At 50.8% G+C, this 25,000-nt stretch overlaps 8 protein-coding genes across 18 annotated transcripts in view; 4 read left to right on the top strand and 4 right to left on the bottom strand.

Annotated features, from left to right (window-relative positions):
- The window catches only part of LOC125954575 (anion exchange protein 3), a 33,691-nt gene extending 29,917 nt beyond the window's left edge, over nucleotides 1–3,774 (top strand). For all 5 annotated transcript variants that reach the window (XM_049684993.1, XM_049684989.1, XM_049684992.1 and 2 more), the window contains 4 exons: nucleotides 1–1,545; nucleotides 1,623–1,817; nucleotides 1,906–2,134; nucleotides 2,225–3,774. The exon at nucleotides 1–1,545 is cut by the window's left edge and continues 464 nt beyond it. In XM_049684993.1, coding sequence (XP_049540950.1) covers nucleotides 1–1,545; nucleotides 1,623–1,817; nucleotides 1,906–2,134; nucleotides 2,225–2,299 — 2,044 coding nt within the window. In that variant the 3' untranslated portion in view covers nucleotides 2,300–3,774. The remainder of the gene's footprint in view (nucleotides 1,546–1,622; nucleotides 1,818–1,905; nucleotides 2,135–2,224) is intronic.
- A 229-nt stretch (nucleotides 3,775–4,003) lies between these two features.
- LOC125954632 (uncharacterized) lies at nucleotides 4,004–7,568 on the top strand. Of its 2 annotated transcripts, none has more exons than XM_049685093.1 (2): nucleotides 4,004–4,683; nucleotides 4,778–7,568. In XM_049685093.1, exon 2 carries the CDS (start codon nucleotides 5,122–5,124, stop codon nucleotides 6,199–6,201), a length of 1,080 nt encoding a protein of 359 aa, XP_049541050.1. In that variant the 5' UTR covers nucleotides 4,004–4,683; nucleotides 4,778–5,121; the 3' UTR covers nucleotides 6,202–7,568. The 2 variants fall into 2 exon arrangements, with proteins under 2 accessions (XP_049541050.1, XP_049541051.1); XM_049685094.1 differs by having other exon boundaries at nucleotides 5,007–7,568.
- Nucleotides 6,780–15,253, bottom strand: LOC125954590 (uncharacterized). 2 transcript variants are annotated; one of them, XR_007469046.1, is made up of 6 exons: nucleotides 14,154–15,253; nucleotides 11,168–11,518; nucleotides 10,783–11,097; nucleotides 10,065–10,688; nucleotides 7,689–9,775; nucleotides 6,780–6,821 (listed from the first exon to the last, which is right to left on the bottom strand). XR_007469046.1 is itself a non-coding variant. In XM_049685034.1 (6 exons), the coding sequence occupies exons 1-5, from the start codon at nucleotides 14,229–14,231 to the stop codon at nucleotides 8,765–8,767; spliced, it is 2,379 nt and encodes a 792-aa protein (XP_049540991.1). In that variant the 5' UTR covers nucleotides 14,232–15,253; the 3' UTR covers nucleotides 7,894–8,586; nucleotides 8,758–8,764. The 2 variants fall into 2 exon arrangements, 1 of the variants encoding a protein (XP_049540991.1); XM_049685034.1 differs by lacking the exon at nucleotides 6,780–6,821 and having other exon boundaries at nucleotides 7,894–8,586; nucleotides 8,758–9,775.
- Nucleotides 15,254–15,562: 309 nt separating this feature from the next.
- Nucleotides 15,563–19,862, bottom strand: LOC125954579 (chromosome-associated kinesin KIF4A-like). Its single transcript, XM_049685006.1, has 3 exons — nucleotides 16,482–19,862; nucleotides 16,079–16,404; nucleotides 15,563–16,005 (listed from the first exon to the last, which is right to left on the bottom strand). Exons 1-3 carry the CDS (start codon nucleotides 19,797–19,799, stop codon nucleotides 15,936–15,938), a joined length of 3,714 nt encoding a protein of 1,237 aa, XP_049540963.1. The 5' UTR covers nucleotides 19,800–19,862; the 3' UTR covers nucleotides 15,563–15,935.
- Nucleotides 19,863–20,376: 514 nt separating this feature from the next.
- Nucleotides 20,377–20,971, top strand: LOC125954672 (U6 snRNA-associated Sm-like protein LSm5). Its single transcript, XM_049685154.1, has 3 exons — nucleotides 20,377–20,513; nucleotides 20,582–20,778; nucleotides 20,857–20,971. The coding sequence occupies exons 1-3, from the start codon at nucleotides 20,468–20,470 to the stop codon at nucleotides 20,896–20,898; spliced, it is 285 nt and encodes a 94-aa protein (XP_049541111.1). The 5' UTR covers nucleotides 20,377–20,467; the 3' UTR covers nucleotides 20,899–20,971.
- Nucleotides 20,968–21,989, bottom strand: LOC125954652 (uncharacterized). Its single transcript, XM_049685119.1, has 2 exons — nucleotides 21,758–21,989; nucleotides 20,968–21,661 (listed from the first exon to the last, which is right to left on the bottom strand). Exons 1-2 carry the CDS (start codon nucleotides 21,788–21,790, stop codon nucleotides 21,038–21,040), a joined length of 657 nt encoding a protein of 218 aa, XP_049541076.1. The 5' UTR covers nucleotides 21,791–21,989; the 3' UTR covers nucleotides 20,968–21,037.
- A 1,081-nt stretch (nucleotides 21,990–23,070) lies between these two features.
- Nucleotides 23,071–24,241, top strand: LOC125954648 (uncharacterized). Its single transcript, XM_049685116.1, has 3 exons — nucleotides 23,071–23,448; nucleotides 23,554–23,640; nucleotides 23,715–24,241. The coding sequence occupies exons 1-3, from the start codon at nucleotides 23,171–23,173 to the stop codon at nucleotides 24,112–24,114; spliced, it is 765 nt and encodes a 254-aa protein (XP_049541073.1). The 5' UTR covers nucleotides 23,071–23,170; the 3' UTR covers nucleotides 24,115–24,241.
- A 586-nt stretch (nucleotides 24,242–24,827) lies between these two features.
- The window catches only part of LOC125954573 (uncharacterized), a 24,001-nt gene continuing 23,828 nt past the window's right edge, over nucleotides 24,828–25,000 (bottom strand). For all 5 annotated transcript variants that reach the window (XM_049684987.1, XM_049684986.1, XM_049684984.1 and 2 more), the window contains one exon: nucleotides 24,828–25,000. This exon is cut by the window's right edge and continues 1,242 nt beyond it. The gene's annotated coding sequence lies outside the window, so the exon portion shown is untranslated.

A 25,000-nucleotide genomic window follows, 5' to 3' on the forward strand; every position in this document is an offset into this window, starting at 1 on the left:
TTCGATCGTGCTGCCACCGGGCAAATGGGAACGCCAAGCGCTGCTCCCGTTCGAAGAGCTAAAAGCGAAGAGTGACATGATCCGGTTGCGCAAGAAGAAAGCACTGGACGAACGGAACCGAAGCAAGCAGCAACCCGGTGCGTTGCTGACGAGCGAAGAGGAGAAGAAACTCCTGGAGGCAGCGGCCAGTGGTGGCGCTGCCGGTGATCCGGGTGATGGCAAAAAACCGAAAAAGAACCCACTGGAAAAGACGAACCGGCTGTGGGGTGGCCTGATCAACGACATCAAGCGCCGCTATCCGATGTACAAGAGCGACATCCTGGACGGGCTCAACTCGGAGACGTTCGCGGCCACGATCTTCATGTACTTTGCCGCCCTCTCGACGGCCATCACGTTCGGTGGGCTATCGTCGGACAAGACGCACAACCTGATCGGCATCTCGGAGACGCTCGTCGCGGCCTCGATGACGGGCATCGTGTTCCATGCGCTCGCCGGTCAACCGCTGGTCATTGTCGGCACTACCGGACCGTTGCTACTGTTCGATGAGGCCCTGAATCAGTTCTGCCGCTCGAACAACTTCAGCTTCCTCACGGTGCGCGTGTACGTCGGTTGTTGGCTCGCCATCATCGCCCTGATCGTGTCCGCCTTCGAGGGTAGCGTGTACGTCCGGTTGTTTACGCGCTTTACGCAGGAAATCTTCTCGGCGCTCATCTCACTGATCTTCATCGTCGAGACGATCATGAAGCTGATTTACGTGTACGGTCGCCATCCGCTGCTGGCGGAGTACAACTACCAGAACATCACGCTACCGATGCCGCACCCAGCAGCACCATACGCTGCCAGCGAGGGCAACGACACGACGGAAGCGACAACCGATCTGTTGGCCGAGAGCCTCACTACGGCGGTCAACGTAACGTTGGCCAATGTGACCGCGATCGTACAGCCAGCACTCGGTAACTTGTCGTCGTCGTCGTCGTCGTTGTCGTCGGGATTGGTGCCACCGTTCGATGCGATCGGTCCGAAAAATCAACCCAATACAGCCCTCTTCTGTACCATCCTGACGCTCGGTACGTTCGGGTTGGCCTACTATCTGAAGCTGTTCCGGAACTCGCGCATCCTGGGCCGCAATGCCCGGCGTGCGCTCGGTGACTTCGGTGTGCCGATTTCGATCGCACTGTTCGTACTGTTCGACTACTCGATCCCGCAGGTGTACACGGAGAAGCTGAGCGTACCGGAGGGTCTGTCACCGAGCGATACAACCCAGCGCGGTTGGCTTATCCCGATCGGTGGTGTACCCGGGTGGGTACCGTTCGCTGCCGGTGTGCCCGCGCTGCTCGTCTACATTCTGATCTTCATGGAGACGCACATCTCGGAGCTGATCGTCGACAAACCGGAGCGTGGGCTGAAGAAGGGTTCCGGACTTCATCTCGATATCGTGCTGCTGTGCTTCCTCAACACGCTCTGCGGTCTGTTCGGGATGCCGTGGCACTGTGCTGCGACCGTACGCTCGGTAACGCACGTCTCCGCTGTTACCATTATGTCACGGTGAGTTCTGAAGCCCCAGCTACCTATGGTCACCATCTAATGACTGGCTCTATTCCCTTGTTGCTCTATTTCCACAGGACACACGCACCCGGAGAGGCACCACACATCACCGATGTGAAGGAGCAGCGCTTGTCCGGTCTGTTCGTATCGCTGCTGGTCGGTCTATCGGTAACGATGGCTCCGATCCTGCGGCTCATCCCGATCTCGGTCCTGTTCGGTGTGTTCCTGTACATGGGTATCGCTTCCATGAGCGGTGTCCAGTTCTTCGAGCGGTATGGAACCCGAAACAAACCAAGCCCCCCCCCCCCCTTTTGATCTTTGCGTTACTGACTTATTCCTCTTCTTTCACGCTTCTTCCAGATTGCGGCTGTATCTGGTACCAGTGAAGCACTACCCGCAGGTACCGTTTGTGCGCCGTGTGCCAACGTGGAAGATGCATCTGTTCACGCTGGTGCAGGTGCTCGCCCTGTCGATGCTGTGGGCCGTAAAGTCCTCACCCTTCTCACTGGCGTTGCCCTTCTTCCTGATTATGATGGTACCGACGCGCCACATGCTGGAGAAGATCTTCACGCCACTCGAGCTGCGTGCGGTAATTACTCACTCCCTGGCTAATCAGTTCGGCATGTACTAAACTAAAGTGCATTCTCTCTCTCTTTTCCTTTTCTGTATCGCTCCGCAGCTGGACGGAAGCCAACCGAACGAAGGTGCCGAGGATGAGCCCGATTTCTACGAACAGGCACCGATTCCGGCTTAAGCTTGATGAATAGGCCAGAATAGGCGGCAAAAGAGAGCATAGTGCCCGTTTTTTTTTATACAGCATAGCTGTGGGATTGTTTGTTCTATTCTTTTTAATTTTCCAATTTACTTAACTACCCATTATCACACTTACGCTCCTCTCTTACCTTCTGCTCGCTTCGTCCTTTGACAAGATGTAACGTATTTATGGGTAGCAAGAAAGGGCGAGCACTGAAGCGAGGAGCACGAGGCTGTTCAAAGCAGTCGACACAGCGAAACGAATCAAAAGTAGATCCCGTAGGACCTCCAGAACAACTATTTTACTCCCAACGTTTTCGATCCTTAGCAGCGATTCCATTACGATAGGAAATTATGAATACCGTTTTAATACGGCTAACACCTGTTCCCGGCACCAGCGAAAAAGGGCGAAAGGAGGAACGCTATGAATGAGATTGTCATGTGAGATGATGTGCGGGAAGCTTCCCTGTGTGGCATGGTACATAATAATGGTTGGCATATATAGGCGGAAGTGCACGTAACAATCTGTGATCAGTATTACTTACAAAACGCGAGTACACGCAGGCGCGAATGGACAGGGCCATGAATGGAGGCATGAAGGAAGAGAATGCAGGGCAGCATGAAGGATCGCATAAGCACAATTCGTGGAAAGGAGAACGGTGTGGCGGAGTGGATGACGGAAACGATTACAGGAAGTTGTGAACCTGGGTAGCCTAGAACGAAAGACACAGAACCACAGACACACACACACACACACACACACACAATCCCTACTCCCTTTCTCTAGGATGAATGGAGGATCTACATTTTGAAAAACCTTTATTTTTGTTAAACAGTCTACATCATACACTTCCGTTGATAAGTGAAAGAGCGTAGCCTAAAACTAATGTGAGTGAGTGAGCGAGTGAGTGTTGGAGTATGTGGCCAAGCCACAAAGTAGAGGATGTGAAGTTGAAGCTGTTGATTGAACAAAGATTCTATATTTTCTGCGCCAAGACATATTTACAAAATCCGCACCCAAACTGCTGCCCTACCCAATGATGAACAAATGGCAGCAGCAGCAGCAGTACAGGTATAGTGTTACTTACCGCGACAGGATACGGTTAGTATTCTGCCGTTCCGGGAACCAATACACGGCTATCGATGAGAGATGAGACATTTTATCTTACCTTCTTGTACGTTTATTAGATAGCATCCTTGCTAGGTGCAGTCTTCGTGTCTAGCGAAGTTAGAGCCTGTTAGAGATTTGTCGCTGCATCATATCCATTGCAGTCGAATCGAGTTAGTACACCCATCACCCACGATGGGGGAACCTTAGGAAATTTCGCATTTTTCGCGTCACTTCATTAGAAGCCTTTCGGTAGTAGAGCCTTCCGCAAAGGAAGTCGCATAGAGAGATTCAGAGAGAGAAAGACGGAGGAATATAATAATAAAATCAAAACTCATTACAACCCGACTTTGGTTTATTTTCTGTGGAATCCGTAAACTTTTAATTATCCTGTCTCTGCTTTTAAACATGGCGGTTTCAAATATTTTCCCCGAAATAAAGACGCAAATGGCATACGAATCCACAAGAGACCATTTCTAGTATTTGCTACTTATTTCTTACGACGAACATGTTCAAATTGTGTTATCAAATTATTGAAAGTTTGTTTTATTTATGGTTATTCTAAGCAAAACTTGTTCAGAAAATTTTAACTTTTCAAATAATGCTCTTACTTTTTGGCTCGTCACTGTATTTTCAAATTTGCCGTTTAGCTACAGCGGTTGAATACTCACTTTTGACAAACGCCTTCTCTCTCTTTCTATCTCGCTCCGTCTCTCTCCCTCCCTTGCACTTGTTCCTAACGAACCGTAACAGATTTTACGTTGATTTTCTCGCGTTCAAAAGCAATTTTCACTTAGTTTTCGCTGTAAACTGTTTAAATTCCAGATGAAATAGCTTCCTTTGCGTTGTACTTTAATAGTTCCGTTGCGGAAACTCCGGTAAAAGCCCAATAGAATCCCGAAAATCGACGGCTTGGGAACGGTGGGGCTCGTAATCCGGTGCGCGTTTTCAACCTTCACCTTTCTCGCTGCTGCAGTGAAATGATTTTTATGTGCATCAAAAACAGCAGCAGCAGCAGCAGCAGGAGGACCTGAAAAGCGCAGGAGTGTAGAAAAGCGTCCGGCGGAAAAGCCGTGTCGTCCTCCGTGTCGCACCCCTTGCGTTCGCTTTTTTTTTCGGTTCCACTCCACGCTACGGTCCGTGATTTTCTTTGATTAATTTCAATTAAATCTTCGTCTCCGTCCGCTGGCCACCGTTTTGTCGGTTGAGGACGCTCTCGTTTTCGTGGTGTACCGTGAAAAGGAAAGCAGAACTCCGCGCACTCGCCTGACGAATCGGTAAGTGAGTGTGTCCTTCGGGGCAAAACGTGCTGCTATTCGAAGGACCTTCACACGTAACGTTATGTGTCCTCCGGTTTTCCCCGCTTTGCAGTGATTTTCCAGCCAGCAGCACCGTAGCATCATCAATCTTGTGGCACACTTTGATCGATTTGTTGGTTTGTTGCTTTCGTTTCTCGATTGTGTGCACCCTACTTTCTCCCCCGACCACCGCGGGCTTCTGGATGATATCGTGAAACGCATCTACTACCACCAACCGTTTGTGTGCGTGCCTCCCCTGCTGCGTGACCCTCTGACACGGATTTGGCCCGATGCATGCGAAGATCTCCCGACAACAGCAGCCGATAACAGCGACGACGGAATCGTGTGCCAGCAGCAACGACGTGTGAGCGTTTTCCACCAGTGTCCATCGCACAAGTCCAGCATCAACAAACAACGATGATGAAACTGGACTCTGTAAGCAGCAACCACGGTTCGAACGGGTCGGGATCCTGCCACAAGCACGATCTGAATGTGCTGGTAAAGAACATCGTGAAGATCCTGCTGACCACCTCGAAGTACTTTCACTGCCCATTCTGTGCCGATGAGTATCTGTTCGAGTTCACGCTGAAACATCATCTGCTGAAGCAACATGAGCGGGACCTCGAGCGGATCGTCAAATCGCCCGATGCCAGCATCCGGTTCTGTGAGAGCAACATCTGCCCGTACTGTGGCGCCCTGTTCTACTACATCGCGGCCCTGCCCAAGCACATCATGAACAGCCACAGCCGAGAATGTCTGTTAAAGTGGCAAGCGATCGAGAAGGAGAATAGCTTGGCGCGGAAGCTGGCCTCCGAGCCGAGCATTCGTTGCGTTCCCTGTTCGCCCGGACTGAGTGAGCTGTTCGATGAGCTCAATACTAGCGGAGATAGCCAACGCGGCGGTGCACGCACGGGTAACGTAATGCAGCTGACCAAACCATCGCCTCTGCTGAAGACGGCACTGCGGAACGTGAATCGCATTACCAGTGGTGGCCAGGCTGCATTGGGTAATGGTAACGGTTCACAGCACAGTCTGATTGACGCGACAGCCGCACCACATACCGCGGTGACGGCATGGTCAAGTTTTGGATTCGATAGTTCATTGCCCCGACGAGCTCACCAAACGTCCGCTCGGCGCGAGCTTCATTTCGGTGATCCGCATCCACACCATCAACCGGCAACGATGAGTGCTCCGGGCACGACCGGTCCACTGATCATGCGGCAACCCGATTTCTGCGCCAGTGGAGCATCCTCGCCTTGCAATGAGTCTGTTAGTTCCGTCCGGAAAGCCAAATTTCAGCGAAAACGGTTCAATCTGCGTTCGATCAAACCGAAGCTCAACTTCCGCAAGTACGTGATGTCCAAGTTCTCGAAGAAGTACCACTGCAAGATCGTCACAAGCACACCGAACAATCTGCTCGATGATCCGAGTAGCCGGGACTCGGTGCGGTTCCTGGCCCACAATCAGGAGCGCTGGAACCGGATTCACTTCGAATGACGGCGGTACGGGTCGCCGTTCGCCTGTGTCGTGGAGTATCTGTGCGGATTGCTGTTTTGTTGCGTTTAAAGCCCGGACTGCCACGGTCCACCGATGCGCGGATCGGTTGGTTTAAGAATGTTTTCTTTTATCTTACACGTATGTAGTGTAACTCCTTTATTGGTAGTAGAGCAGAGGAATAAGGTGGACGCTGGAGAGGCGGTTAGTACGATACACACACACATGATGGCTGTGCAACTTGCCCTCGGTTAATCGGATCCAAAGTGGGTCACAGATCGCGTGGGAAGAAGTATCTGATCTAACCGTGAAATCATTCGTGGTGATGGAAGATGATCATTAATTTATTACTATTATCGCTCTTCCGATGATCTTAAGGGCGATCGCTCGATCACGCTTATTACGCCACAGCAATGGCCTATCGTTAAGCCTTAACGCTGCCAATGCGTTGGCTTAGCGACGTTATTAATCTAAAACCATACAACACCAATCTAGATTAGATATCGTTGTAATCTTTAAGAACATTACAACATTACAGACGTCACTCGCACGCGCTGGACCAATCGTCAAAATGGCCTTTCGAATGCTTCGGTCAATTGTGTGGTGGTAGAGGAGCAGTTTATCTAAAACAGAAACAAGTTACAATAGCGAGCTAGTAGCGTTGACAGCAGTAGTACGAGAGATAACGCATTTTTTCCACTCGTTAATTTATGAACTAATCGTTAATATTGCAGAATAGCATTAGAGCCCCGGATGACGTACTCCGCGGCAGATAATACAGCAAATAGTTGGTAGTGAATTTAAAACACGAATCTCTCGTTCGCGCCTTCCAAAAATCCATTACTTACGATAATATCGATTCGATGAAAACGAAACACCAAACACGTGAAACCAACAAATCAATTTTAAACCTTAATACCGCAATCTCGCGATACCCTTTAGTACATAAGTGCAACTGCCGCCCTTACTTGCCTCTACAGTATATATGTAAGCGTTACTAAGCGACGGCAACGCGATAGAGAAAGGTTGTTCCCTGGATTCGCCCCTGAAGGATGATGTCGGGACGAAAACTTTAATCAAAAACAATTGGCCCTATTCTACAACGCTCTATTTGTCGCTCTCTCTTTCTCTAGCCTTATAAATCAAACCCTAAAGTACACTTTTTAACCTACGCAAAGCAACCGATTATTCGCCGGATATAGCGTGATTGCAATGGACAGCGTATGAGGAACTATCGATATAGCGATCGATGACTTCTGCCCTATTTAACGCGCCATTTTTACACCAGGAACACCAACGCCCGACGGAAAAATAATGCGAATATTTATATCCTCATCGCGTGATGCATTACATTCCTTGTTCCGGGGAAGTAGGTGATCACGTACCATATTTGAACGAAAGCGAATTAGAATTATCAGATCTTGTTGAACAACTATTTAAGCGAATAAATTCTGATCGTTTCCCATTTTCCTGTTTGGGAAATCTCTTACCTGCCAATCGGAATTTTCGAAAAAACTACATTCCATTTCTCCTACTATAAATGTGACTCGTCTTTTCTCAGGAAGAGCTTGTAACCAACCGTTCTCTGATGATGGCTACTGCGTTGTTTCTTCACATCTCATCTTTTTCATGTCGTGGATCGTAGCTTGCATGGTAACCAGCTCTGCTGCGAAAACGGAAACACTGAGACACTCTCTCTCTTCCGCTGAAAGTATGTATTTCTCCAGTATAATCTCATTCCAATTTACATTTTGCCTCAGATTGAAAAGCTTTCTTGACGACGGATTTGTGACAATCGCGCACCCTTTTGGACTCTGCGAGCCATTAGCATGCAACTCGGGTTTCGGCAGTTGGATTTACAATCACCTTACTTCGCATCTCATCCACTGCTCCACTGTCTCGCCTGTAGTAGATTTTGACCTGGCGTATCATGCTGCCGGGTATCGATGAGCAATATTTTCTTACTGGTGCTGTTGGGGAATCTTTTTCAGGCCTTTGGCTGCTGTCTGTTTTGACTACTCATTAACTGGGAAGGAACCGCGCGCTGGTTTCCTATTCTATTCTGGAATGTGTTGGATTTTAGTGGTTAGTGGAAGTTGTAGTAAATCGCTGGAAGCACACAGACACACACACATACACACATACACCATGCCATGCACATGTTTCCTAAACCCTTCCTTCTCTGAGCATTCTACTGGTTGGTTGGGTGTGAGCATTCGCGTACGTTGTTAGGAATATCAAAGTATGCAGCTGAGATCATTTACCTAATAATGGCCCCCAAAAGCGATTCGGGCAGGAGAGACTCACTTGCAGTCACTATATACTGTGGTTGGCCACGGCAACGCACCGTCGATCAACATTCTTCAAAACCACTAAAAAGCCTGCGCTCTATGGAGGGAACATGGCCATGGCCATCTTGATCTATCATCGTGAAGAGAGGATAAGCTTACTGCGAATGGCTCTGCGCATCTAGTCTGACTCTAACCTGTGCTGCTAAATCTCCTACAAAAGGATCCTTCGAATACCTCGGAACTAAAATGACCATTGGCCGCACCGCACCTGCACTCTACAGTCGCGCAATTTCCGTCAGATTGGAGATGGATTTCTTTCCACCATCTCTAGCAGCGCCGTGTCCTAGGCTCGAGTAATATCCAGACTTATCGTGTATCAGCTCAACCGTACCACCTCCGCCCACGCCGGATGCATTTGGCTGACCTCCACCGGCAGAACAGCCACCACAGATACTGGCTGTCGCACCACTCGCCGGTACGAGCGGTACCGTCTCGTGGCACTCGCACTGTCCCAGACTCGAATCGGAACGATTGTATGCGGCCGCCAGCAGATTCTCGGTCGATTTCGTTGTGATCGTCGTCGTGGTCGTGGTAAGCGTTTCATGCAGAAACTGGGTCGGTGGTGGGGCATAGTTCTCCACATCGACGAAGGCGGCCGAATAGCGCTCGTAACCGTTCTTCTTCGGGATCGAGTTCCGGTGCTGGATGGTGATCGTTGTCTGGGTGCGCGTTTGAGTCGGTGCCAGCTGATGGCCAGTGGCCGTCGGTTTCGTCGGTACCTCTATGTATCCGTAACCATACCCGTACCCACCGTACCCTTTCATAGCGAGATTGTCCCAGGATTTGGGTTTGTGCACCGCTGCGGCCAACGGAGCGATCGGATAGATGGCCAGCTGCTGCTGTTGCTGCTGCTGCTGCTGCTGGGGGTGCTGAGTACCGGCAGCCCCCGGATGATGTTGGGGGTGGACATACTTCTGGATATAGTAGTGATGCTGATGGGTGTGCGCTGGACGGCCCAGTGTGCTACCAACGACTCCGCCCCCACCGGACCCACTGCCCGCCGGTGGCTTCTTGTGCAACGAGCCACCGGAAGAGGCCGTCGTTGACTCACTGTGCGGTTCCCAGTACAGCGTATCGGTACTGATCGAGGTGCTGTATGAGGCAGGCGAAGGATTTTCGGCCGCCGATGTGGCCGTCGCGTTGAACTCGCTCGAGGTGCACGAATGCAGACTACAGTGGCTGGCGAGACTAGCGTTCAGGTCGTACACCTTCGTATGGTGGTGATCCTAGCGGCGAATGACGGCGTACAAGGGAGGTGGATGGCATTTAGCGTCCAAATGGTTACGGGTGCGTGGATTCAATGGGAAGATACGGAAAGGAGCGTTTACGATTACGGCTAGCAGGTCATCTGAAGGTGACGGAGGGATGATCAAAGACATCCTAGGCATCCTTGGCAACCGCTCATCGTGAGCGGTTACCGAAGGAACCAGGATTGCCTTCTTTGATTGATCGAATGAGATAAACTACTGGAATGGATGGCCAGGATGAGGACTACGGATGGTCTTCGAAACTTACGTGCTTGTCTTTATGGCGATAAAGATAGTTTGGCTGTGACTGCGGTGAAATGTGTGGCTGTGACTTGGGACGCGGGATGCGATCATTACCCTTACGATCACCATCTCTTGACTCCCGATCCCGGTCCCGGTGTTTGTGCTTGTGATGATGATGGTCTTTGTGGTGCTTGGACTTGCGGCGCGACGGCACACAATGCGAATCGCAGCACGGGCTGGCCAGATCGTACGCATCCAAGCTGGTATTGTCCTTGTCGGTGGCCCCGCCACCACGATGCTTCTCACTACTACCACCACGCAGGAAGTGCCCGATGCAGGGATTACACGAATGGCCATGTAGATGGTTCCTTCGCCCACCTGAACCCCCTCCTTTGGAGCTACCCTTGGTGTCGTAGTTGTGAAGACTCTTCGTCGGTGATGCTCCCGAGTCACCACGGGTCTGCTGCTTGCAGCCACCACTCCCAATGTTACTGCTATCAAGCGATGCACCACGCATCATATGCTGGGCGTGATCCTTACACAGCTTACCGGTGGTGTTCTGGTGCGTTCCGGTATACTCGGTGTCTCCCTCACAGGCCGGCTGTGACTGTGACGGATGAATGACGTAGCGATAGTTGCTATCCAGGCACTACGGTGAACAGTCAAGAAGTCATTAGCATTGCACAAAGGATGTGGAGTCTTCATGATGCCCCGCAGGAAAACGAGACATTCTGGCTACTTACATGATAGGCCAACATGAACTGTGCCGGCGGCGGGACGATGTACGTCTTTTGGCGTAGCAGCTTCTTGACGTCCTCGGTCGAGGCAGCCGGTCGGCAGAAGGATGGCCCCGACGGTCCACTCTCGACATCAGTCGTCGAGCCCGGATCGGCGTCGCCATCGGCCGCACTCACCGTGGCCTTCTTCCGAGCCGGCAGACTGTGCGTTTTCCATTTGCCCTCGAGCAGCTCCCGTTCCCGCAGACAAACACGCTCCAAGTCGGCCATCTTGCACTTGAGCAGATCCTGCAGCTGGATGTACTTCAGATGTAGCTCCACCTGTAACACCAGCAACAGTACAATCAACAGTCAGATCTCGTTTCATGCACGCTCTTTGAAAGGGCCATACCTTACGGCAGCAATCCTCAAACAGCACCACCATTCGCATCCGATTATCACAGTTTTTGATGAAGTTAACCAGATCCTTGTGTTCGGTTTTCTCCATATCGTAGCCATTGATCGATAGAATGACGTCGCCCTCGCGCATCCCGGCCCGGTACGCGGGCCCATCGTACTCCACGTAATCGACGTACGTGATCACCTCCACCTCCTGCTCCTTCCGGTAGTGGATGCCGTAGCTCTGGAGCGTGAATCCGTACGAGCCATTCTTCTTCTCCACGATGATCGTACGGCGCCGTCGATCCTCATCCGGTTTCGTGGAAGTAACACGGTCCGGTTTCACCTTCTCCAGTACCTGGGACTGTAAAGGGAGAAGAAGAAACAGTTGAATGAACAAGAAGTAGAGAAAAAAGCAACCGTTGTATCTTGGACAAAAGACCCAGTAACGAAAGGCATTCCTTGGTTTTTAATCAACTAATGCGATGCTATGGTGGTGGTTTGGAGGGCGCCACATTCCTACAGGTTGCCCGGCGCTCTCTATTGTGTCATCAAAAGTGCAATCCTATATGCAACCCGTGGTTACGTGTTTACCGGTGGTGGTTTACGCTGCAATTGTTTTCGGAGCAAAATGGCCCGCATCCAGTAGCAACGGTCCGGGGCTGCTACGATGCCCCTAGACTATCTAGATTGCTTTCCCCATCCTGTACAAGGGCACTTCATGTGAAGTGTCTTGCAGAAAGCAGTAGTAGTAGCGGTTGGAGCCGCTCCTGCGCTAAGGGATCTTTCGTCTGCTGCCAGCCATCCCACGTCCGTCGTCTTCCGGCACTCTCCGCCATCGATTGTCAAGACTCTTAATTTCTGGCCCACCCGCAGGCGCGTCCTCAGCCCTTGGCCTGGAAGCACAGCAGAACATCCATCACATTTCCACCTTCTCTCACTCGTAAGCTATTTCGTAATGGATCGATTTCTTTTTCTACGCTTTTGTGTTCCGGCTTGTGGCTCATGGCTCGTCACTGCTATGCTGCTACTTCAATCCGTGGCCACCACCGTCCTGCCACGTGAGAGGCAGCCAGGCAATCGTCAGGAGGGCGTCACGTGAACTCGGTGTTGCTGCCGCCCGAAGCGGCCCCTCCAGCGTGTTTCTTATGGATTACTCTTCCTTCTTCTATTTCGTTCTCTTTTTCCACCTCTCTTGTTGTCCCCCCCCCCCCTCTCCTCGTTTCCGGGAAGGATGAGGTCAAACGATGCAAGCGGCCAGGCCAAATGGGCTAGGATTACCCATCGGAGTGAAGCGTTACTCGCGTCTTCCTCATGCTGCCTTTACTGTGGTGCAGTATGTCTGTGAGCCGTGCCGGGTGGATATGGAAGGGGACATAGACAACCGTTTTGATCCTTGGAAGCTCTCGTGCAAAAATAAACAAACCGAGAAGGAGGGCTTTCACCGCAATTTTGCGATGCGCCGTTGGCAGTTTCACGATGGCCAATCCCCCCATTGACGGATATGGTGGTGCTCACACTAAACCTCCGGCTCCGGGGGCACTACTCTGGCTAATTCTTGCAAGAGCCCCATCAGCTCGAACGGTTCGACTGTATACATAATCCACCCAGCCGAACACTGCCAACCATTAATCCCAGTAGGCAGACCAGACAGAGCGCTGGTAGTGCTGGTTGGCGAGATGGTTGCTATGTAGCAGCAGCAGGAGCAGCTTTCAATTTCGGGATAAAAGATATTGGACAGGATAGAGGGAAGCGAAGATCTGCTATGCGGAGAGCATACGCCGCGAGGTGAGACTTACTTTTCTGTTATTAAAACTTCGCTCAAAGGTATGTGAATGAGGGGATGGGCCTTTCTTCGAGGCAGATGATGTACAGATACTCCTGTACCGGGGACACTTCAAGAATATGCGGTGGTAACGTATAGGAGGAAGGCTTTTTTTAATAATCCTGAGTTGTCACGGTTTAAGATGTTCTGAGTGGTACGCGGCCAAGAGGAAGTCAGGTGAATGTGTGAACCAAGGAGTATCCAAGAGGCAAGGGAAGGTTGGCTGAGCAATGCACTAATCTATACAAGATTAAAAGAACGAAAAGCAAGTACGTATAAAATTTCTCATTGGGAAATAGTACATTTTTTAGATTTACATTGGACCTAGCTGTTAATTTAGCTGAACAGAATAAGTCACCAGAAAGCAGGACTTCCATAGGTCTGGATTTCAATTCAACGTCGACACGCAGTCGATTCACTATCCTTCTGGAAAACGGGGCAGAAATGTCCGGGAGCAGTCGAATCCTCTATGAAATCTCATTGGGACTCTCCACAAATTTCTAGACTGAAGAATGCAGAACAATTCATGGTGCAAAAAACGGCTTCTAATACTTTCCGACAAGATGATGCTCTACTTTCATGGCCTAGAACTTTATGACAAAATTAGTATCAGAAGAATGCGTTCTCTGCGTACTGCTCGAAGAACCGACACATTAACCAGGTATTGCAAGTCTTGTTATAAGACAAATGCTCGACACGGCTTTAATCCAACATTCCTCCAGCGGGAGACAATCAGATTAGGAATTTTAATTGCTCATCGTCTCCAGCTACCTCGCACCAGTACCTTCGAGCGGAACGAGACGTCTCTCTCTGGTCGCGACACCAACCTGCATATTAATTCCCAGTGCAGTACAGGAGGGAGCGGGTGTAGCGTGGTCTCCCACCTCGATGACATCAGCGCGGGGGCAAAAATCACAATTGAAACGCACGCACCCCCGCGACAAACGCGGAACCTTCGCGAGCGTCTTGTGTGGAACAAAGAAAGCATGATACACGGAGGGTACACCTCGAGGAGCGTATCGCTTGCCACGGGGTCGCGCGGTTGTTGCTGTTTGTGCCATTCCAATTGAGTTTAGAACGACGACAACGACGACTGGTTGTATCCGTAAATTATATCGATTACATAAAAGCGAGTTCCGGTAGCGCTGGGTAGCGCTACACACCATCAACTTACCGATGATAATTCCAGCTCATCATCGCTGTACAGATTGTTTCCGGAGCGATACTTCCGGCTGTTCCGGTCGGGATTCATCTTGTCGTCGTTGTTGCGACTTGCGAGGGGTCGCAGGTGCTAGTTGATGCTGCGTCTGGCGACCGGTTACCAGATGAATTCTGGCTTCTCTCGCGCTGCTATCGCTAGTATCGATTGCATCTACCGCATGCTAGGATGTCGTCGTCTGTTCGCAGTCAAAAGTGGCGAACAAGGAACTCATCTCTCGTGTTCTCTCTCTCTCTCCTCCTCGCGTTGTCTACTAATTTGTCTAATTTTTTGGGATTTTGGCACTTGTTTACAGAGGGAGCAGGCTCTGCGGCAAGGATGCTGCTGCAGCTATACGCACACTACAGGATAATGGGAAGAGCCAGCTTTGCGGTAGCGAAGTTGGAACTGAACATTTTCTTTCACGCACTGCACTTTCGCTTATCGATTTTTCACTCCTTGCACCGGTCAACCAACTGAACCACGCACTTACACACTAGGAACACACATACAGGACAAACCCCACCGTTGGCTGTGGCCAAAGCAGCGATAAGGTTTTCATCTTTGTTACTAATTTCGCTAGCGAGCGAAAGATACTATTAACGCTGGCATCAGATTGAGCCGCGATGTTGGTGTTTCTCTTGGACGCTACTGCCGACTAATAACGGTGAGACGGTGTGGAACACGTTGGAGGGGCCGCTGTGCTGCACTTATACTTTGTTGCACGTTGGACACACGGCACACACAGCTGACGACCTATGGCGTCCGTCGTGCGTGCGGCTATCGACGACAATTCGCGGCGACACGCGCACACCACACCACGGTTCCGTGACCGACGACGACGACTAAAACGTTTATTCCGAACGTTCTTCGGTCGCCATGTTTTTCACTTGTCGCCGTCCCTTCAGCGCACAGAACTACAGAGAAAAGGGCTGGTTCTTTTGTTCACGTTTGATCTCATTCCTTTAGTAGACAGGCAGTGGCAGTGTTAACGAGGAGTGCCACGAGCAGCGGCCAATCCGTGGTCCTTCACAGCCGCAGCAGCCACGACCAACGACCCACGAACTCCCGGTGGCCGATGGACGCGAACAATGCACATACAGCAACACGCCGCCACCGTCGCCACTCGGTGAGCGCTGCTTCCCGTCTGGTCAGTGATACGGCACCGGTCGCCAGTGCAGGCTAGCGAACTCGCGATAGGTGTCGCACGTGCGTACGACGCATGTGCCGGATTGATTTGCATCGTTCAAGTCACAGATACTAGCGAGCTTTCGTCGTCCCTTTTCTTTCGGCTCCCTTTCGTTTGCTTCATTATGCGACCGAAGTTGGTGTGCGCACGTTGGGGCATCAAATTGATCGAATCCGTTTGAAGCGGGGTTTCGTTGCTTGCATGAAGCCGTTTATTAAGGTTCTCCTACTCAATATGAACTATACTAGCAACACACTACCGAGTGTAAATCGCATTAAGGGCAATGGAAAGTGAACCACATGGAATGCCATCATGGATTTGTGCGTTTGTGAGTATCAAATTGCTGATCTTCGAACGATCTTCTTCATTTCGCAACCTTAATTAGCCTCTTCCGCGCACTTGCCCAGAAAGACTATTCAGAATCACTAAACCGTATTAAGGCTGTTGTTTTATTAATGTTCTACATGAAACAAACCGACAGATCATGGACAATGTCATTAACAGTAAAACATAATGTAAATATTAACAATAAATATGCAAATTAATCTCGGGAAGTGAGAGTCGGTCACTTAGTCATTGAGCAGCGGTTTCAGCTTTCTGTGCGCCGACACGTACGTTAGAATGTCCATTTCTGCGGCCCTGTAAATCAAGGAAGGATGGAAGATTAAATTAAACTCCGTTTTTTGCACCACGGGAGTATGCAGTGCCATACCTTTTGTTCTGCTTAGGAGTGCAGAGCATCTCCAGTAGGTTCCTACTGTCACCGTCACCGCCAGAGATGGCAAATGTGTTCTCCTTTTCGTCCTCTGTGGTAGACGGTGTGTCTTCGGAGATCGATTCCAGCGCCTTGTTGGCACAGTTTTCCGGACACTTACAAGAACTGGACTGACAGGAGAGACCAGACTTTCGGCAACCGCAGCGCATCGTTGAGCAGTTACCGGTGCAGGTGCAGTGCGGTCCCGTGCCGCTACTGTTGGACGTTTCATTCGTATCACTATCGATGGAACGCTGCGATTGAACCAACGAAACGGTACTCATCTGGAACAGAACAGAAGATCTGGTTAATTGGCACCGGCCAAACGGAACAATGCCTGGTCAGGGGCCACCGCACTTACCTTTCGCCTTTTGCTAATGGGCGTTCCACGGAAGTCCGGATCACGCTCGCGCTCCAACTCATCCATATCGTCATCGTCATCATCGTCATCTTCTTCCTCCTCGTCCTCTTCATCCTCTTCTTCCTGTTTCGTCACATAGCTAAGCACTTTTGGTTTGGGTTTCCGATTGCCGGACACCCGGGGTACGTTGCTGGCCGCCAGCATCTCCTTAGTAGCGGTGAGTTGGCGCTGCAGCAGACGATTGGCCTCCTTGTGGAGTTCCAGTTCGTTGCGTAGCATCTCGATCCGTTCGATTGCCTCGACCAGCACATTGTTGTTGTCGGTGTGCTGCTGCTGGCCGGTTTCAGTCTCTTCTTGCTGTTGCAGCGCCTGCTCTGTTTCTTCTTCGCCCTCGGCTGTTTTTTGCTTCCTAGCTGGAGTGCGTTGTTGCTGATGGAGCAACAGCAAGGCCAGCTTATCCTCGTAAGCTTTTTCAAGCTCGGCCACCTGTACCGCATACTGTTGCTCGGTTTGCTGCTGATCGGTGCGCAGCTGAGCCAGCGATTCCTCGAGACACTCATTCGCCGCCTGACACTCGACCAGCTGGAAGCGTAGCCCGCTTAGTTGCTTACGATCAGCGACGCTCGCCGCCAGTAGGCGCCGATAGGCTTCCCGTTTCTCGGGCAACGTATCGAGCGCCTTGCTGAACAACACGAGCTGCCCGTCGATATCGTGACCACGCTGCTGTAGATCACTAATCTGAGCATTCCGTAGTGCCATCTCTTTCTCGCACTGGTGAATCTCCTCGATTGTGGCCGGATCTTTGCTTTTGGAGGCCTTCAGACCAGCCAGCTTCGCGGCATGCTGCGTTCGCTGTTCCATCAGCACCTCTAGCGTGTCCGATGCTTCGACCATGCTGTACAGCAGCTCCAGCTCCTGCTCGATCCAGCGGATCGCTTCGGTACCGCGCAGCATCGACCGATCACCGGTGGGCCCGGTGCCACCTTTTCCATCATTGCGCTGCTGGCGACGATCGAGCGCTGCCTTCAGCCGCTTGTTCACCGCAATCGTTTCTTCCATCTTACGCTGCATGATCTTCTTCTGCTTGGCGTACATCGATTCCATCGTTTGCAGCTCATTCTGCCGTTTACGATCCTTCGCCTTCAGCTGGCAGATCTCCTTCTCGTGCGTAAGTCGCCATTTGCGGAAGCTATCGCTTTCGGCGCGCATCGTTTTCAGCAGCTTCACGCGCGTTGCCTTCATCGATTGGATCTCCGTGCTCAGCGTTTCGATGCGCTGCGCATCTTTTTCCTTCAGCTTCAACAGCTTCGCCTGGCGCATACTCTTCGTGCGCAGCTCACTAAGCTGCGCCTCGAGCTGTTGCACCTTCTTGCGACGCTCTTCCGAGAGTTTCGATCTTTTGTCGATGGCCTTCGTGTTTTCGAGCTGCCCGTTGAGCTCGGCCAGTTGCTGCTCCAGTGTGGTAATGGTTAGTTGGTATTCGGCCAGTACCTCCGCCATCTGCTGCTGGGCGGGCCCATTGCTCTGGACGGCCGCAATATTACCCATGCAGCGCCGATGCAGTTCCTCCTTGAGCTTAAGCTCCATATTGAGCTGACGTAGCTCCTTGTGCAGCCGGATCTGTTGCTGCGTATGATTATCCGAGCGTTTCTGGCCATCCTCGGTGAGTGGCATATCGATGGGTTCGGGTTCTGAGGACGCTGAGTTAAGGACGGACGAGGCAATCGATGGCCGCTGGCTGGCAGGATCACCCACCGTACCAGCAGTGACCGGTGGTTCCGTCATACCGAGTGCAACCATCTCCTCGTGGTACGTACTCAGTATGCTTCCGAGATGTTCCCGTATGTCTTTATCATCATCGACCTTCTCATCAAGCATTTCAAGCGTTTTCTCGGCGGCTAATGCACGCATCTCGTTGGTGGCCAGATCCTGAGCCATCGCTTGTAGCTGTGCCTGCAGCAGCTGGTTCTTATCTAGTAACTCTTGTAACGCTGACTTGCGAACTCCGTTTGGTGCTCCATCGCTCGGCATGGAAGATGAGGAATTGATCGCAGATGCCGCAAGCGTTGGACGTTTCGGAGGCGGTCCAACAGCCCCGGATGGTCGGGCTGAAGTTGACGGTACCTTGGGTACCCTAAACTCGGACGCGACGGCCATTGAGCTATCACCTCCTTTGAGCGTCAATATTTCCATGCGTAAATCCTGAATGATCGCTTCCAACTGCTTGATCTTCGCCAGGTGCGGATCCTGATTCACGATCGGTTTGTTCTTGATCTTTCGAACCCGATCTGCATACCTAAGTGTGCTGATCGTTTCGTTCAGATTGTAGTCAGCCGGCGAAACGCAAGCGATCATCAGCGTGTACGAATTGCCTCCGAGTGAATCCTGGAGCAAACGCGTCAGCTTTGAGTCCCGATAAGGCACGTGATTGTTGGAGCCCGTGGTAACGGCCGTACCGAGCGCGGAGATGACATTGCCCAGTGCCAACAGTCCCTGGTTGATCTTCACACCTTCCCGGAACCCATCGCCCGTCGTTTTCGTTTTCTTCGAGCGCTCCGAACCGGCCAGATCGACGAGATGAAACTTGGAGGTAAGCAATGACTTGGGATCTTCGGTCGACGGTTGCTGCAGCGTGATGGTGAAGATCGAGTGGCTACGGCTCGAGACGGCATTCATCGCCGTCGCTCGCACCATCCGACCGGACGAGCCTCGCACCAAACAATCGAACGTTTCCGCTACGCTCCGAACGGGGATCTCGGTCAACCCCTGCAGGACAACGATTCCACTGGCCATCTCACGAATTTCGACCGTTTGCCGTTCAGTCGCGGTATTCTTCTCCGACAGCAGATCGTACACGTTCTCCTGATAGAGCTCGACGAAGGAACAGCTCGTGCTGATGCTACCGTCCGTTTCTTCCACCTTCCGAAAGATGTCCAGGATGGCGCGTGGAATGACACCCGCATTCTCCACCATATCGCCACTGAAGTCCGTTCCCATCGTGTAGGTTTTGCCCGATCCGGTTTGACCGTACGCAAGGATCGTTACGTTGTAACCCTCGTACAGCTTCCCCAGCACCGGGGCCACCGATCGCTCGTAGAGTAGGGCCTGCGATGCGTCCGGCGCGAACGCGTAGTTGTACGTGAAGATGTCCGATTTGGTGCGCCCTCCGCAGATGACCACTTGCGGCTCGTTCGGTGGTGATATCTCGACCACACTCTGGCATCCCCGTCCCTCTTCCGACGGTGCCATCGGGCGAATCCGCACCGCCACCATCACACATTCCGGGTTGTTCGACATCCTGCCACCGCTGGCGGACATGCCGAGGTGAAGATCGGGACTGTTTGCTGGAAGAAGAAATTAAACGAAATCCAACACGGCACTTCTCTCCGAAACGAAGAACGAACGGTTTGCACACACACGCCGGAAGGAGGATTGTTAGAAACAATAAAATAATATAAACTTAAACAAACGGAAAACCCGGACCGACGCCGAAAAACATGCAGATTTCTTCTTCCCCGGGGTAGACGGCGGCGTCGTGAAAATGGCAGTTTGGAGTTTGAAGTTAACTGAAACCGCAAAACGCTTGCCCTTGAACACGCGAGTCACGAATGAAGGTTCTATGAGTCAGGTAGCGTTCTTGTAGAGGTAGTGTTATTTCATTTACTGAGAGTTATGAAAAACGGCAACGCATAACTGGTGTTTTGTCGATTTTTGATACCTTTTTATACATGATGCGATCAATAAAACTTTAATAATAATATTCAATGCAGTTTCACATGATTTTAGCAAAAAAATTGAGAGAAAAAATAGGGCGGAGTGTGTGAGCGTGCTCCAGAAAACGCTTCGTTTGACAGCTCAGTTCGACTCGTGCGTGTGTGTGTGTGTGTCGTAAACAAAACTTTTTTACCGGCTTTCCTCGCGCCTTTTGCGTTTTCATCGGAGACAACGGAAATCCTTTTCAACAAAAATCCTTTCCTATCGCTAGAATGGCGCAAACTAGCGTTGCAAATCAATCGACACTTCTGCCTCTTGGTAAGCATGCGAATTGTTCCGGTATTTCGCCGTTCTAACGCTTCTCTATCTCGTTCGTTCGTACGCAGAACTGGTCGACAAGTGTATCGGCTCACGGATACACATCATCATGAAGAACGATAAGGAAATCGTTGGTACGCTGCTAGGGTTCGATGACTTCGTCAATATGCTGCTAGAAGACGTGACGGAGTACGAGAACACCCCGGAAGGAAGAAGAATAACGAAGCTGGACCAGATTCTGCTCAACGGCAACAACATCACGATGGTAAGCCGACTGTGAAGTCCGTCGTTGCCGGCACCGATACCGAGGAAGTATCGATCTAATCTCGTATCGATCTTGCAGCTCGTACCCGGTTCCAGCGGAGATCTGCCGGAAGCTTCGTAGAGCGACGATGTTTGGAGAGGAAGGGTCAGGTGTGAATTAACTTAATTAAAGTGACAAAGTCGTGAGAGTGTGAATCGGTGTTTTGCTCTTTATTGTTTACGTTCCAACGTGATTAGCGTGATATCACGTTTGGCCACCACTACACCCCTACGGTCAGTATGACGGGCATCGCTTCCACTTCCTTGATCGTTTCCTTGATTTCCTCCTCCTTCTCCTGGCCGCCCTGTTCGCTGTGAAGAACTGTGATGACCGTCACCGAGGTGACGTTCTGGGCACCTCGTGTTACCGCCTCGACCGTGGTGAAGGCTTCCGTTTCCAGCTCGGTGGTAGTCTCAACGGACTCTTCCGCCGTCGTCGTCGTCGTCATGAAGAGCTCAGTGGTATGCTCTTCGTCTTTTTCATCCTCTTCGTCCTTCGGCGTCTCCTCATCTGCGATACTGCTAGACGAATTGCTGCCCACGGGCAAAACGGTCAGCTCTATGACGCTCTTCGAATCGGTTCCATTGGTAAATACCGTTGTTTCCACGCCAGCTAGAATGTGGGGCACTTCATCCATCAGCGCAATATGCTGCAACGATGGAATTGCGTTGGCCGAATGGAGATGTAGCTCCGATGAATCCGATTCGTTTGCAGGCTGCACGGTTTCATCATGCACCACGACCACACTATTCGCTATGTTACTCAGGGCGGCATCAAGTCCGGTTGCATCTTGATGGCCGACAGGATGTCCGGTCACAATGGCACCGGACAAGAACAGCACGACCTGTAGAAATGGTCGGAAGGACCAAGAATTTTGGAGAAACAATTAATTAAACCGATTCACTGATTAATAGGAGGAGAGAAATTCAATTCATCTTACGGCAAGCAGTGATTCTGCACCCATTGACGACATCGCTCTGAATCGGTCGTACTGTAAACTGTTTTAATCTTCCCGGCAAAACCAACTAACTCTTATGGCGGGCGGAACTGCACTGCCAGGTTCTGATGACAAAAGCGAACGAACTGTTTTATGCGATCCGAAGGCCGTTAATGGATAGTTTACTCGGACGAAGCCGCTTTCCTCCACCAGCACCACCTGCCAGGCCGGGTTGTTGTATCAGTTCCGGTGCAAGCGATAGAATGTGATACCCTCTTTGCGGTGGTGGCCTCGCCCTGTACCCGTGCCGGGATGCGCAGTAGCGCGAGCGAACAGACAGCGATGTGAGTTTGCCGCAAAAATTAGCATCCTCACTTCGCGTTCCGAAGTCGTGAAGGACTAATTCGTTGCTACGTCGGGATGTTGTTGGTGCTGTACCGTGACTGTACGATGGTTCGTCACCGATTTTCTTGTGTAGCCTAGCGAATTTCAAATTTCGTCACACGGCTCACCAGAGCCACAGTGACAGATCGGTCCGGTCAGATCAGATCGATTCTGTAAAGTGCACCTTTGTCCATTTAAATTGACTTTACAATATAATTTGCAATATGACTCACATGGCCCAAAATGGCTTGAATTACAGGCCCCTCAGTGGATTAAATGGTTGCAACATGAATCATTCCGCACGGTTTGATTCCACTTAGGACCAACCTGATCTGGATCCTGTGACAATAACCAGCTCAATCCGTTGCTAATGGATGCTAACGTGACGGGCATCTTAGCATTCAAGGTCCTACGGTTCCTAAAGGCAGCACTCGGATCCATAACTTGATCTAGAACAGTTTATTCAATTAATTCCATTTAAACAAAACATGTACGCATACATCACCGGAATCAACGGAAAAATTTCTGTAAACAAGAGTGCCAGATTCCAGTCCGAGTGATCGTCATCGTGCGCCATGGCGATTTCTGGTATGGATTCAGATGACTGGTGTGGCTGGCTGGTGCGAATTCAGATGAGATGATAATTGCTCGCTGCAACATCTCGAGTCTCGAGACGCTTTATCACCCATCTCTATCTCGCAGTATCTTTTGTTGATCCAATTTCTGATTCTCTAAACTCGCTAGACGCCATGATGGCGATGACGACGGCGACCACGACTAGGAGGAGGAGAAGCATGATGATCATGATGAGACTCGACTTTTTAATGGCGACGTGACGTGTCCGCTGAGGCCTCCCAGTCGTGTGTTAAATGATGTGAATTAAGTACACGTATAAATAGACCCAACGGTTCACACCGGCTCACGGTGTCATTTGCCAGCACGCATCCGGGAAGGATCGATCGTCTGCCGTGGATCGCTCCCCTATAAATCCAGCGCAACCAAAGACATCGTCACAACTCGTCGACTGCACCAATGGCCCCAATGAAGAGGATCTCGGGTTCGGCTGCCCTACTTGCTTGTGCTGTACTGTGCTGTGTCGTGTCCAGCCGGCTGTGTTTGGCGGGACCGATCGGTGACGCATCGACGGAAAAGGACGACAACGTGACGCCCAAGGATTCATCGGAAGAGGATAATGGCCATTCACTGAACAGTCTCTACAGTCCGGCTGAGTATGGTGCACCGTCGGTCAGTATCAGCAGCGAAGAAGTGCTCTCCATTAACGAAACGACCATCAATGGTACCAAGGAACTGTAAGTGGCTCGATCTCTACGAGTGTGTCCGTGGGTTTGTGTAAAGTGAAAGCCCTGTTGCTAACTTGTCGCTTCTTTCGTCCCCTTATCGTTGCTGCCGTGTAGATACGTGATCAAGGCGGTTGTCTATGAAATTGGAATCCTTGCCGATGTGCCGGAAAATGAAACGCTCGATGGTGACGAACCAATTACGTGAGTATTCCGGTGTCATGAGTCAAGTGTCCGTTGGTCGTAACTGATCCCTCCCGTCGTCGCTCTCCTAACAGGCATGAGCAAGTGGATCTATCGTTCTTCAGTCATGGTGAAAACGGGACCCACATCGATTTCGGTGACATTCCGGTACCGATTCAAACCAGCATCCAGGGACAGGTGTTCACGGGCATAGCGCCAGTTCATGTCGGTGCGGTACCGACCAATCTGAGCGATCTGCTGTCCGCTCTACCGATCGCCGGTACCGTCGTTAACATCTCGCAGAGCAACAGCTCGTTCGTGGAGCTGCACAAGCACAACATTAGCGATGCGGCCGTCCTGCTGGCACATCCCGATCTGGCCAATCTGCCGTTTGCCAGCTCGGTCAGCGAACCCCTCGTACCGGCCAGTGTCGATGAAACGGTTATCGGGCTGACGGCCAGTAGCAGCACTACGTCGAAACCCCCCGAGGAGTAAGTGTGACGTCATCGTCCATTTGTGACCGCCATTGTGGGTAGGGTGTGGATGTTTTCTAAGTTAAGGACTGTTTAAGAGTGTGGCGAAGCTTGACAAACAATAAATAATTTTGTGATTTTTGAGTCAACATTATAGTCTTAATTTACAGGAGAACAACGTGTACACATTCATTTCACGGCAATGGCAACGTAACGCCTATTGCCCTGCGGCTAAGTTTAGCTGTCGATTAGCATGCCAAGAATTGGTTTAATCACCAGAAAAAATGACCAGTAATGTGCTTGCGGTTGCAGCTATCTGTTTGCCAGACAGTTAGTAAACCAATATTTATTCATTACGCAGCAAGAGATCGGTCGGCTAAGGATCACCTTAGATGGCGTCATAGCAATTCATTCACAAACAGTGAACGAATTTCAGACAATTTCCCCTCTGAAAGATGATATAAAGCGCTACCAAAGCACAAAGTGTCATCCTCTAAACGCTATGGTGGTGAAGCCATTTCCTATCCTATGTCCAGCGAGTCATTAGCATCCCGTGTGTTGTGCTAATACACAACTGTGTATAACGATGCGTCACCAACACCTTGCGAAGTAGAGGAGAGCGTGACATGAGGCATGAGCCCGAGAGCTCAATCGATTGTGCTAATCGTCTCTCAAGATCAATTCACGAACCCCACTAGCCTGCAAAGAAAGCAAATCGTTGCAGTTTACGTGAAGGCAAAGCTTGCCAGGTTTTATTGAAACTTTAGAGAGAATCGTTAGCTTACGTCTCTCAGACACGGTCTATCGATGTGTACTGTTACAAAGGACAATCGCTAAAGGGTGGGGAGGGATACTGGGAGTTGGTTGGAGAATTTTCACAAAACGAAAAAACTACTTTTAACATAATT

Source organism: Anopheles darlingi, chromosome 3, assembly GCF_943734745.1.
Source record: "Anopheles darlingi chromosome 3, idAnoDarlMG_H_01, whole genome shotgun sequence".
NCBI classification, from domain to species: Eukaryota; Metazoa; Arthropoda; class Insecta; order Diptera; family Culicidae; genus Anopheles; species Anopheles darlingi.

Bases quoted from the DNA above. Each gene is read 5' to 3' on its own strand.
- LOC125954632 (XM_049685093.1), top strand. From the start codon at position 5,122: ATGATGAAACTGGACTCTGTAAGCAGCAACCACGGTTCGAACGGGTCG.
- LOC125954590 (XM_049685034.1), bottom strand. From the start codon at position 14,231: ATGAATCCCGACCGGAACAGCCGGAAGTATCGCTCCGGAAACAATCTG. The intron at 11,519-14,153 runs GTAAGTTGATGG...CTCCCTTTACAG, and splicing joins ATGAGCTGGAATTATCATCG to TCCCAGGTACTGGAGAAGGT. The intron at 9,776-10,064 runs GTAAGTTTCGAA...ATTCGCCGCTAG, and splicing joins ATCGCCATAAAGACAAGCAC to GATCACCACCATACGAAGGT.
- LOC125954579 (XM_049685006.1), bottom strand. From the start codon at position 19,799: ATGTCCGCCAGCGGTGGCAGGATGTCGAACAACCCGGAATGTGTGATG. The intron at 16,405-16,481 runs GTAAGTGCGGTG...GTTCTGTTCCAG, and splicing joins CCATTAGCAAAAGGCGAAAG to ATGAGTACCGTTTCGTTGGT. The intron at 16,006-16,078 runs GTATGGCACTGC...CTTGATTTACAG, and splicing joins ACTCCTAAGCAGAACAAAAG to GGCCGCAGAAATGGACATTC.
- LOC125954672 (XM_049685154.1), top strand. From the start codon at position 20,468: ATGGCGCAAACTAGCGTTGCAAATCAATCGACACTTCTGCCTCTTG. The intron at 20,514-20,581 runs GTAAGCATGCGA...GTTCGTACGCAG, and splicing joins ATCGACACTTCTGCCTCTTG to AACTGGTCGACAAGTGTATC. The intron at 20,779-20,856 runs GTAAGCCGACTG...TCGATCTTGCAG, and splicing joins ACGGCAACAACATCACGATG to CTCGTACCCGGTTCCAGCGG.
- LOC125954652 (XM_049685119.1), bottom strand. From the start codon at position 21,790: ATGTCGTCAATGGGTGCAGAATCACTGCTTGCC. The intron at 21,662-21,757 runs GTAAGATGAATT...CCATTTCTACAG, and splicing joins GTGCAGAATCACTGCTTGCC to GTCGTGCTGTTCTTGTCCGG.
- LOC125954648 (XM_049685116.1), top strand. From the start codon at position 23,171: ATGGCCCCAATGAAGAGGATCTCGGGTTCGGCTGCCCTACTTGCTTGT. The intron at 23,449-23,553 runs GTAAGTGGCTCG...GCTGCCGTGTAG, and splicing joins ATCAATGGTACCAAGGAACT to ATACGTGATCAAGGCGGTTG. The intron at 23,641-23,714 runs GTGAGTATTCCG...CTCTCCTAACAG, and splicing joins GATGGTGACGAACCAATTAC to GCATGAGCAAGTGGATCTAT.